General features: G+C 41.3%; 1 protein-coding gene across 2 annotated transcripts in view; it reads right to left on the bottom strand.

The window, feature by feature from the left end:
- The window catches only part of gosr1 (golgi SNAP receptor complex member 1), a 58,313-nt gene that overhangs the window by 31,343 nt on the left and 14,147 nt on the right, over positions 1-12,823 (bottom strand). For both annotated transcript variants that reach the window (XM_056284144.1, XM_056284145.1), the window contains exon 6: positions 11,980-12,054. In XM_056284144.1, the coding sequence (XP_056140119.1) occupies positions 11,980-12,054 (75 nt within the window). The remainder of the gene's footprint in view (positions 1-11,979; positions 12,055-12,823) is intronic.

Raw genomic sequence — 12,823 nt, 5'->3', positions numbered from 1 at the left:
CAAAGTATGAACACATTACACCCATTTTTAGATCTCTGCATTGGCTCCCCATCAAAAGTTGAATTGATTTTAAAATTCTGTTACTTGTATACATATAGCTCTAAATGGCCTTGTGCCTGAGTATATAAAAGACATGCTAATTAGATACGAACCAGCAAGAACTCAGGTCCAAAGGCAGTGGTCTTCTAACCATCCCTCATACTAACTCTAAAGCAGGGGAAGCTGCCTTTTGTATTTATACCTCAAGTAGATATGGAACGCCCTGCCTGAGGACCTGAGAGAGGCCCCCCACACTGAACACTTAAAAGCAGGTTAAAACCTTACTTTTCACAACAGCCTATGGCTAAGTTCTTGGTGTGTGAGTGTGTTTTGTATATTTTGATATTTATATATTCTGCTCCATTCCTGTATAACTGCACTAACACCTGTTGATATCTACTACTACAACTTTTGGCTGCTCCCGTTAGGGGTCGCCACAGTGAATCATCCGCATATTCTGTCTTGCTCCTACTGATTTTCGTTCCTCTTCTCTCCAGTGCATACCTCCACCTCTCCGGGCTCTCCTCAACCTGCACCCTACTCTCGCTACAGATCACAATGTCATCCGCGAACATCATCATCCATGGAGACGCCTGCCTGATCTTGTCCGTCAACCTGTCCATCACCATTACAAACAAGAAAGGGCTAAGAGCCGATCCTTGATGTAATCCCACCTCTACCTTGAAACCATCTGTCATTCCAACTGCACACCTCACCATTGTCACACTTCCCTCATACATATCCTGCACCACCCCTACATACTTCTCTGCAACTCCCGACTTCCTTATACAATACCACACCTCCTCTCTCGGCACCCTGTCGTATGCTTTCTCTATATCTACAAAGACATAATGCAACTCTTTCTGGCCTTCTCTATACATTCTCAAAGCAAACATCGGATCTGTGGTGCTCTTTCGTGGCATGAAACCATACTGCTGCTCGCTAATTGTCACCTCTCCTCTTAACCTAGCTTCTATTACTTTTTCCCAAATATTCGTGCTGTGGCTGATCAACTTTATACCTCTGTAGTTGCTACAGTTCTGCCCATCGCCCTTGTTCTTGAAAATCGGTATCAGTAACTAACACCTGTTGATATGCATATTTATTTTTGACATTTACATTTTTATGATTGTGTTTCAATTTTGGAGTTGTTCCTTATCCGATGCAAGGGTCTAAGGACAGGATGTTGTATTGGTGTAAAGCCCACTGAGGCAAATTTGTAATTTGTGATAATGGGCTGTAAAAAAAAATTGACTCTATCGTCACTTTATGTAAAGCACACTGTGTTGCCTGTGTATGAAATGTGCTATATAAATAAAGTTAGATTTGACTGTGTGATTCAGTTTCTCTCTAACTCCTATCAGAAGTGAGCATTCTCTGCGGCTGTAATACATTGATTCCCTCAGTCACATAAATAACTCCCACTGGGAAACAAATCAGTATGTCAAATTATGTCTAATGTTGTCACCAACCTCTTTTAACTGATTTAGTAGGTGCAACAGGTATAGTTTCCACCATATTGGGTTTGAAGCATTATAGGTATGAGCCATGCACACAACTAGCATACTACTAGTGCTGCAATCTGAAATTTGAGCATTATGATCGCCTGCCTCGGTTATTTCGAAGGGGAATACATTTTCATGAACACTGTCTTCATTGGCCAAAATACTTTCCGGTTGGATGAGCTTTGTCAGTTGAACATGATAGCTTCCGGAGGAAGTTCTCTTCGTCTAGGTCTCAATTTTGAACAGGCTGAATAAACAGATTGTTGCCAGACTAACCAGAGGTCTCCTCCATTTCCACTGATTACATTAGCATGTGAAGAAATGGTAACTCAAGCAGGGATTTACAATCAAAGTGGGGAAGGAGCAAAAACTGTGTTAAAAAAAAAATGAACGTAGCACCTGTGACATCACCCATTGGTTTCTGAGGGGTCATTTTGTAGCCTAGAGTTTTGGCTTTATTATTCCACCATCTTGTCAGTTGTGGGAGCCAGAAAATCCATCTACATCCAGGTGACCAAGAACCCAATGGTCACTCTGACAGAGCTCCAGCGTTCCTCTGTGGAGATGGGAGAACCTTCCAGAAGGACAACCATCTCTGCAGCACTCCACCAATCAGGCCTTTATGGTAGAGTGGCCAGACAGAAGCCTCTGCTCAGTAAAAGGCACATGACAGCCCGCTTGGAGTTTGCCAGAGGGCACCTAAAGGACTCCCAGACCATGAGAAACGAAAGTCTCTGGTCTGATGAAACCAAGATTGAACTCTCTGGCCTGAATGCCAAACGTCACGTCTGGAGGAAACCAGGCACCTCTCATCACCTTGCTAATACCATCCCTACAGTGAAGCACGGTGTTGGCAGCATATGGGTGTGGGGAGGTTCTTCAGAGGCAGGGACTGGGAGACTAGTCAGGATCGAGGGAAAGATGAATGGAGCAAAGTACAGAGAGATCCTTGATGAAAATCTGCTCCAGAGCGCTCAGGACCCCAAACTGGGGCGAAGGTTTATCTTTCAACACGACAACGACCCTAAGCACACAGCCAAGACAACGAAGGAGTGGCTTCGGGACAAGTCTGTGAATGTCCTTGAGCGGCCCAACCAGAGCCCAGACTTGAACCCCATTGAACATCTCTGGAAAGACCTGAAAATAGCTGTGCAGTGACGCTCCCCATCTAACCTTACAGAGCTTGAGAGGATCTGCAGAGAAGAATGGGAGAAATACCCCAAATATAGGTGTGCCAAGCTTGTAGCTTCATACCAAGGAAGACTTGAGGCTGTAATCGCTGCCAAGGGTGCCTCAACCAAGTACTGAGTAAAGGGTGTGAATACTTATGTACATGCAATATTTCAGTTTTTTATTTTTAATAAATTAACAAAAATTTCTACAAAACCTTTTTCACTTTGTCATTATGGGGTATTGTATGTAGATTGATGAGAAAAAAAAGGAATTTAATCCATTTTGGAATAAGGCTGTAACATAACAAAATGTGGGGGAAGTGAAGGGGTGTGAATACTATCCGGATGCACTGTAGGTTAAGAGGGAACGACCATCCCTGAACTGTGGGGGGGGGGGGGGGCTAAGAATACATCTGTCGCCATCTTACAATGCTGTGATTGCAAACATTCCCAAATCCTCCTTTTCAGTAGAACACATGGCCATTGAAACTGTAGTTAATGGTCACACACTTATTTGCATATGAAACTGGTCATTGGTTTTGGCAGTTATACAACTTGTTTATAAGGGTGGGGATAGCTGCAGTCAGTTTAGACTGAAGATGTCATTTAGATGAGTGATGAAACGTATCTGTAAATAAATGTATCCAGATGACCGGATTAAACTTTCTTTAATTGGACGCTTTTTGAAGCCAGCCGCCTAGTGGCCAAGGTGGAACTGCAATTTAAGGCACATTAACGTTGGCTTCAACTTTCGGCCCTGGTGGTTGTCCCCAAATGTAATGGGGAGGAAGAGGGGGGGGGAGAGAGAGAGAGAGAGAGAGAGAGAGAGAGAGAGAGAGAGAGAGAGAGAGAGAGAGAGAGAGAGAGAGAGAGAGAGAGAGAGAGAGAGAGAGAGAGAGAGAGAGAGAGAGAAAGCTGCAGAAGCCTTATGGAGGGCTTAACATTACTCTGGACAGCATTAAGGACGCACTTCAGGTGAAAATAGAGGAGGCTCGATCGCTGATGACAACCTCACACACAAGGAACTCGAAGCAGTATTCTGTCTTAGTATTCTTCGGCAGTCCATCGAAACGATGATGACTGTGATGCAGTTTAAGCTCGGCAAGCACGCCTGTGGGCCATCAGGCCCGCATTAGAGCAACGATATTGTCCACATTTGTCACAGACAAATGTTGTTTGAGTTGGTCTGTTATGTCTTGCATGGTTGGCCTTATCATAGGCTTCTTGTCTCTTTTGTTCAACAGCTGTTCTCGATTATCTTACTGTGGAGCGCCATCTCCGTCTGTCCAGGGCCACTGTCTCCCAGCTGAAGTCATCTATGCCGCAGATCTTCAAGTGGCGCTTGAGCACATCTCTGAAGCATAGCTTCTGGCCTCCCTGCTTCCTTTTTCCCTGGCACAGCTCCCCGTAAAAAAACCTCTTTTGGTAGGCAGTTGTCTGGCATTCTTCTCACGTAGCCGGCCCATCTGAGCTGGGAGGCTGTTATTAGGGCTTCAACACTGACAGCACCAGCACGTCTCAATACTTCCACGTCTCTGAAGATCAGTTTTCACCTTTGTTGTTACAGTGGTAAGATTTTCCTCACATAGAGAGTGGATAGAAGTAGTAATATTTATTCGTAAGTATTTAAGCCTGGTGCTAGATAATTTGAAGGGAATACTAGACTGGGGTATTTCCTGGGCCAACTGATTAATAAGAAAACACTCACTTTTCTGTATATTCAGTTGGGTTATGTGAAACAAGTCAGGTCAGCCTTTGCTGCTACTATTATGACAGTAAATGGTACTATCTGCATCTGTTTCTACTGCCTTGTAGATTTGCCTCTTTAGGCAAAGGCTAGGGGAAGGTAACCCCGAATTCAAATCCAAGAAGGTGCTGGCAGCAGGGCGGTTGATGGTGTTTGTGGCAGAAGAGCCCAATAGGATCATGAGCCCTATCGGACCAATGGCATTCTGTCTTAGTAGCAGGTAGATGTCACTGGTAAAAGAGAAGGTGTGAGTCAAATACGAGGGAAAACTTCATTTGATTTACCGATACTTTACAGTTTTATTTTTACTTGTCTGATCGGACAACTACCAAAAGCATTTTACATGTCTGAATATAAAGGCTGCTAGTCCCAGACAACAGTTAATGCTGAGCCCTGCAGACAATCATTACAACACAGACCTAAATTGCTAGAGTAAATGAAAGCCTTCAGATAACAGAGGCAAATATAATTGGCCCTTAGTTCAATTTCATCTCTGGACATTTTCCAGAGTCAAACTTATCCACCATCAAATTGGTTTTGCACGGCGTTACATGAGTATCAATCACTACAGGCACTGGCCTTTATCCCTCTCCAACCTTGCAGTCCATAAAATCCATATTCAGTAATGGTCACTATAAGGCAGCACCATTGTTGTCTACTCATTGTCACTGGGGAGCACTGTGGATAGGTTGTGAATCTACCCACTCATGACAACACCAACAGAGATTTCAATCTAACAAAAAACAAGCCCCTTCTCTTCCTGATTCTCAGCCATGCCTCCAGGAGGAGGGAAAAAGGCACAGAGAGCAGGAGATCAACTTCAACCAAAAAAATTGCTAACCATACACATTCACCTACAGCAGACTCCTTCAATTAGATAGTGGTAAATAGTGGTTTAGATGTGATGGAAGATGACATATTTCATAATATTTTGGAGAAGTCTAGAGTACAACTGGTACTTGTACAAGCTAGAGTACACTGAGGTGGAGTTAATGTGAAATGGAGCAGGTGGGGCTGAATCTCTGACCATAGTGTTCACCATGAATTCTGGATATTGTAGGAATGGCTGAATCTAGTCAGAACTTGACTGTAAGCAGAAAAATTGAATTTTCTCATCCATTATCATGTGTATTTGAGATTTTTTTGCTTCTATAAATTTAGGTAAGATTCAAGACTGACAAAACATCCACAATACTAGCAGTGAAGCTTCCCTTTTATTGCGAATTAAATATTGGAGTGAGGCTGGTATTTCAGCCTAAAGAGAAAATATATGGCTTAAAGTAGCACATAGATGATATAAACGGGGAAATGTGAAAGGAGAATATACATAGACAATGACATTTAGCTGAGGACAAAAGGAGATGAAGAGAGAACCAAAAAAGAGTTGGAGTTCATACAGGATGAAAACAGTGGTACATGAGACAGGGAGAGGCTAGACAAAAAAGGATGGGGTAAAAGACCAGGCAGTTGATGCTTTCTGGGCTACACAAAAGAAAGTTAAAAAGCATGTGTATCAAAGTGAGAAAACTCATCCTCCGCTTAATAGCAAGTTTTCATAGCAGAGTGACTGCCACCATTAGAGCTGTTCTACCATGAACTTAATGGTCCTGCCCCTCCCTTCCTCTGGTTTATTTATGAACACTGACCTCTATGGCAAAGAGCAATTTGGGGAAAAAAAATATGGAGGGAAGCAAGGAGAAGGAGCAAGACAGAAACAGGCAAAGATGGAGGTATAGAAAGAAGTCTGGAGAGAGATGGAGGAAAGAGGCTAAGTGAGAGACATGGTACTACTAGCAGGAGCAACCAGGTGAGAAAGTTACGATAAAAAAAGCAAAATCTCCCTTTCCCTCCCTCCCAGGAAAGGGGTGTGATCAAGCAAACATAACACAAAATGGCAGGCAAGCAGAAATAACAGAGACAGGAAATGTTTATTAAATATGAATTTGTTGTGTCAAATAAAGTCTACTATTGAGCCAAAAGAACAGAACAAATAAATAAAATTCACAGTTCCTGAGGGTTACTTTGACAAATTAAGAAAATATCTTTCTCACATACCAGATTTGTTCACATGGGATTCCTCCCTGAAAACACCTCTGCCTACACCACAGAGGCACTTCAAAAAAGGGCACTGTCCAGTTAAAAGTATATATAAATCTAAATGATTTAATTATTTGTTAAATTAAACTACCAACTACATCACCAAATTATCACACACTATTATGTTGACCTATTGAAAGGGTAATTTAATTATTGTTTGATGGTTTCCTTTATAGTCTTGCCTCTTCAAATATCACCCTGGATTCTCTCTGGCTTGGCACATATAAAGAGTAAACAGCCTAAGGTCTTCTTGTGTTATGAACATGTCAACAGGAAAAGGCTACTGTTTCCTATATATTTGCAGATGGATAGGACTAATTTAGGTTCTGCAAATTAGGTTTGCTCTTTCTCATTCAGATCCATTCCTTGATCACTGAATGTTTGAATATTTTTATCAAGATAAAGGAAAAACTGCAGGAGCAACCCTGGCAAAGCGATTGTTTAAAGCTACAGTGGGAGCTTTTAAATATAAATGAACATCCGTTACATTCAGGTCCTTGCCAAACGAGTTCACACAATGCTGATTAAGCCCATCACCGCCAGGTAAACCTCTCTATTTCACAATATACCGTGATTTAAATCTGGGGTACTTCTCAAGTCTCTTAATTGCATTCACGTTTCCCTCACTTGCGTCTTTTCCTTGCGTCCAAGTCCTTCTGACCAGGGATGCATGGAGAGACTAGTTACAGGGAGAGAGAAATGTTTTTACAGAAATGAGATACCCTTTCCTCGGAAGCATCATGTGAACGTCCATTTCTGATGATGGCTGCACAGCTCTGCTGAATAAAGTGGCCATCAATAGCCCCCACCCCCTGCCTTGACCATTTAGACACATTTACTTGTATTTAAATTGTTATTGAGTCATTTGTCATCAAATGTGCGGGGTGGAGTAATTATATGTCATGGCCTTCTGCTAAAAGTCTTCTGAGAAGGCTGCTCTTGTGTATCCTCGCTCATGGCTCCTCAGAGATCCCTCCTCACTCCTCAGAGCAGAAATAAGAGTTTTAGGACAGCCTTCAAAATGGCGGGCCAGAACTACTTCTGACTGAAGCCAGGATCGAGGAAATATCAAATAAGAGACTTGAGATGTATCCCTGGTGTCTGGGGCGACTTTCCAGTGCTGGAGCACTGGTAGTGATGCGTTTTATGTCAACCACCAAACTCTGCCTCTGATTGGTTAAGGTGGGGTTAGGGTTAGCCAGTCAGAGCCATGTGAATGCTTTCATCACACGGAAGTTGGATCTAAAGTTGTTCGGACAATTTATATACACAACTGTTTTGCCAGAGCTGAAGTAGCGATGGAGTAGCTTCTGATACGCCAGAGAAAAAAGAAACTGCGTTCAGAGGAAGGATTAAAGCCACAAAAAAAAAAAGTGATCAACGGCGAAGACAAACATGGATAAGAATTGGTGTAACTGTTCCACATTGGAGAGCATTGAAAGAAGAGGCCAGACATAGATATCACATTACTGCTCTTGGACAGGTTGGTATTTGTAAAATATTTGGAGTAGGTTATGTAGCCATTACATTTACTCTACCTAAATAACGGATTATTGTGTTGGAACTGTGGCAATTTCTTTGTATTTTTGTAACTATTAATTAGGCACACATTGACAGTGTGTAATTACTCTCACTGCCAGAAGGGGGATACAAAAGTTTTGCACTGCAGGTTTAAGGGGGATGCGTGGCCTATGGAGAGCCATCTAGAGAGGATGTGCCCTGACATAGTGACGCATAAGAGAAGACAAAGACTAAACTGCTCAGGGAAGCCTGAAATGCGTACACTCCCATAAGCAGATGAGCGAGAGAGAGCAAGAGATACAAAGAAGGCTTGGCCCTTGCTGAACTTAGGAAACCTCTTTAGACCATTAGTGTAGCTAGTAACACATTTTAGCTCTCTTCTCTTAAGCATCCTTTCCTGTTCCATGGTCTTAATTGGATTAATCAAGTGTAACCCAATTATCATCTCGTAACTTCCCTCTCTCCCTTCCTATCGCTGTCATTGTTCTATGTGAAGCCCAATAAGATGGGTTGCGGTTTAATATGCAATTTCTATCATTGGTATCCTGTTCCAAGTCCATCAGATTGGTGCAGAAGCTAGACTCACTGAACTATAGAAGAATGCTGATTGTCCAAATTATGGCAAAGTGACCACTGTGATGTTGCTCACACTTCTGAGATTCTTGACCAATCGACATTTGCTGATATTTTGATGAGCAGAAAGAAGCAGCTAGCTTCAATATAGCAGACTTCCTTTCAAAAGCAGATAACTCAGAAACCTTCCCCTTTTCCATACAGTCATCATACAAAACTAGGGACACAGCAGGTGTGTACACTCTGCATGGGAAGGTCTTTTCATGGCCTCTTTCAGTAAGAGACGGAGAAAGACGTGACTGTCTATCTGCATCATCAACTCAATACATATAAGTAGGGGTAGGTACCGAAACCCGGTATTAAACGGGCATCGGTGCCAACTTATTAAAGACCACAGTCTTTAATAATCAACTCCGACGTTAGTGGTTCTGCTACCGGTATTGGAGAAATTAAGAAAAGTCTTATTTATTTAGGCTACATAAACATTATCTTGCACCTTTTATCTCACCAACGCCATTTCTAAATAATAAGCTTAAGAATAAGACATTTGTTTATGATGCATTTTCACTGTCCCCAATTCAGAAGAGATCTCTCTCTCAAAGCCTGTTGTATGTGCGAGCCGAGGGGCGGAGCCAGCTCTTTGCCGCTCTCTCAGACGCACGCCCACACATCTGCACAGCTCTTAGTGACAATGGTGAAGAGAAGACTAAATGGTCAAAAGTCTGGTTATACTTCACTACAGTCGATGCTGATAATGCTCGTTGCCACAAGTGCAACAAGTCTTTTGTATGCAAGGATGGAAACACAAGCAATCTTTCAAAACATCTGGCGAAAGTGCATCAAATATAGGCGGAGAAATAAACAGTTTTCGACCACCTAGTTCATAGTTCATTTCTCATTGCCCCATCCACCCCAGGTATGTTACATATGCTAGCAGCCTACAGCCCACATGGAGTTAACTAAATTATACAAACATGGGTTGATGGTTAAAAGTAACGCTCTGTCCAGACATGAGAAAATAAAGCAATATTAATTCTGTTATTAATTTGTTTTGTTATTCCTCTTTACAAAAATAACAACAAGAACCAGTTAGAGTACAGTTAAAATACTGTATCGATAAGCAGTATCGGTAAAAGTAGTAGTACCGTTAAAATCTTAACGATACCAATCCCTACATATAAGCTAGTTAGTCGAGTTTTTTAGTCAGCCCTACCAACAGGGGATTCAGTGACAGAGCTTGCATTACCAAATCAAACATTATATTACACATTACACATCAGAAAGGCAACCCTTCCCAATAGAACCAGTTAAAAAAAGCGGTGCAGAACTATGACCATGAATACAGTGAATCCTGGATATTCTGAATGAAGCATGCACATCTGAATGCAATGTAAGAATCATCCTATGCACTAGTTTAGGTCTACCAGCAATCTGGTAGAACCCTTCTTGGAAATATCCAGTGCCAACAAAGATTACCAAAGTGTAAATTGATATCTGCTGGTGCCAATTAAGACTGCTGAGAATCTGATGAGTTTCCTATGCTCCCTGAAAAAAAACATTTTAAGTGACAGATAAAGCACAGTCAGGTGAAAATCTGTAAAATCTAGCAAGAAAACTAAAATAACGATAATATTAATTTCAATGAGGAATTTTTAAAAAAAATTTTTTTACTAAAAACATTTCTAGGACAATGCAAGAATACACTTCTGCATGGCGAATCGTTGATCTAGGGACCATTACTGCCAAAATCTTAAACTAAGATTACATACAAATTCTACGACCAGAGTCTGTCTTCCTCTCTACAGCCATCCCTGAGCACATCCTTGCTCTATACACAACTAGTATGGAGGTGTATCTGTATGAAACAAAGGCAAATTGAAGCTCCATTATCTTATCAATGGAGCAGGTCATCAACTACAGACTGCCAACGATTTAGGAGTTCTACAAATACAGGGTGGAGGCTAGCAGAGGATTATTGGTGAAGATTTCAACCCAGTGGAAATGCCCACTCCAGTGGGCATTTCCACTCCCCAAGTCAGTCAAGTCCATGTGTGCCAATGACAAGTCATATACAGTATGAGCAACTTAAAAACAAAGCACAGTACTTGACCATGTATCAACATCTAATACTGTTGTTGCAAGGTTAGACTGTCTACAGTCTTTTGATTTTATTTTTGATCATTTTGGAAAGGTTTGTTTTTAGTCTATATTTGTGTTTGGAAGAAATGTCCCAAAGCTGCTAAATCAAATTATGTCACATTTCTTTTCAAAGCAAAATTTGACACATTTAAAAACCTCTAAGTTACAATGCAAACACCACTTCACCTAAATACTGAAAGAATGAGTTTTTGATATTTTGTGTCAGAGCATGTAAAGCCAAATCATAAGTGAAAAGAGGGTTGTGAAGATCTTTAGGTTGGATAATTGAGGCCCTATTCCTTGGAGGGGATGTGGCATGAAAGAAATGCTTAACCGCAATGAGTGGACAAATCACTGTTTTATAGTCCGTGATTATGCCCAGTTTACTAACTCTGATGTGTGTGTGCCCCGCTGGCATCTTATTTCACTTCATGTGCAGGGTGCCTCTGACACCTCTGATACTCACAAGCATCCAAAGGTACAGAGGAAATGATTCCTAGAATATCAACATCCCAAGCTGTTCAGTTGTGGTTGCGAGTGTGCCAAATGATGGCAGGATACTAATGAAACTGGGTAGGGATTATGGCATAACCTTTTGTCTCTACAATGGACTGTTGTGATTAACCCTCCATTTCTGAAATGGACAACTACGTAATAGAGATGCCTTTAAACGCAAAGCTTTCCCTGCACATATCTTTTTCCTGAGCATAAACTGCAGCACTAAAAATGTTTTTCTCGGAGCCAACTAGCCACGCAAAGTTTCAAATCCAAATTATATTTGATCTATATATCTGATTTATACAAACAAACTTCATAATTGGAGTAAAGCTTCCAAAGTTTGTGAATGACTGAGAAAGTGAGAGAGCGCTTTAGCAAGCACCCATCTGTGGCAACAATGATTTCTAGGGTTATTCCAAATGGTTTAGCAGCTCTATTGAGATGAGTTATCCCAGCATTTTAGATGCTCTGCTAGCCTGATTACTGGTAAGTAGTAGCTGCTGCTTCACTACAAGACAGCAAAGCTCGGGAGAAACGGCATTAGAGCCATGGCTTTGAAGATGTTGGGGTGAAGAAACATGGGGTAAAATGACACGATGTATCTGTGAATTTATTTATTATAGCTCAATGGATATGACAAGGGATGTGTGCGCATGCACACGTGTGCAAGGAGGGGTCTGTTACTTACTTTCTCAGGTGTTCATGCTCCTTCAGAAACAGCTCTGTTCTTCTGTTGTTGACCCCGGAGCCACTCTTATATGTCCTGAGAAATGTACATTTGACAGAATGGTACAAACAGCGATGTTATTCTGAAGAACAGCACAAATTGAAGCGATGTCTTCCTTCACAGCTAGTGCAGCAATGATTAGTTGATTAGTTGACTGATAGAAAATTAAAATATTAACATTTTGGTACTGGAGTAATAATTTCAAGTAAAACCACCAAACATTGGCTGGTTACAGCTTCAAAAATCCTAAGATTTACTTCCGTTCCTCTGATTCATAATCATAAATCAAAAATTTTTAAGCTGATAGTCAGACTAAAACAACTTTTAGATATGTAACTGTACAGCTAGAGTTGTTTAACGGTAAATAAACAAACAAGCAATTTGTCAGACATTTTATAGACTGATTCATCAAAAAAAAGATAGGTTAACCGAAAATAATCATTAGTTGCAGCCGTAGTCACAACATTGCAATGGGCCCTAATGTTTGAGAAAGCAGTCAAAGACATCTGCCACATTCTGTGGTTCTACCAGTACCTTCTCAATTTGATGAGTCCATGTTCTCCCCATCAACTCCACTGAGCACCCTGTTATCTTTCATTCCCATCGAGCACCCTGTTATCTTTCATTCACAATTATTCAAGCAAAGTATCATATCAAGGTATTATAGCTCAACACTAAACCATTATGGATCAAATTTGCAAAAACCTTTCTCCATGACCTGTCAATACCACTGGGCACAAGGAAACCAAATCTCTTGAACGAGTGAGTCTCTTCAAAGCCAAATTTACGTCAACCCAATCTGTCT

Source organism: Lampris incognitus, chromosome 7, assembly GCF_029633865.1.
Source record: "Lampris incognitus isolate fLamInc1 chromosome 7, fLamInc1.hap2, whole genome shotgun sequence".
NCBI classification, from domain to species: domain Eukaryota; kingdom Metazoa; phylum Chordata; class Actinopteri; order Lampriformes; family Lampridae; genus Lampris; species Lampris incognitus.
This window is presented reverse-complemented; position numbering and strand designations above follow the sequence as displayed.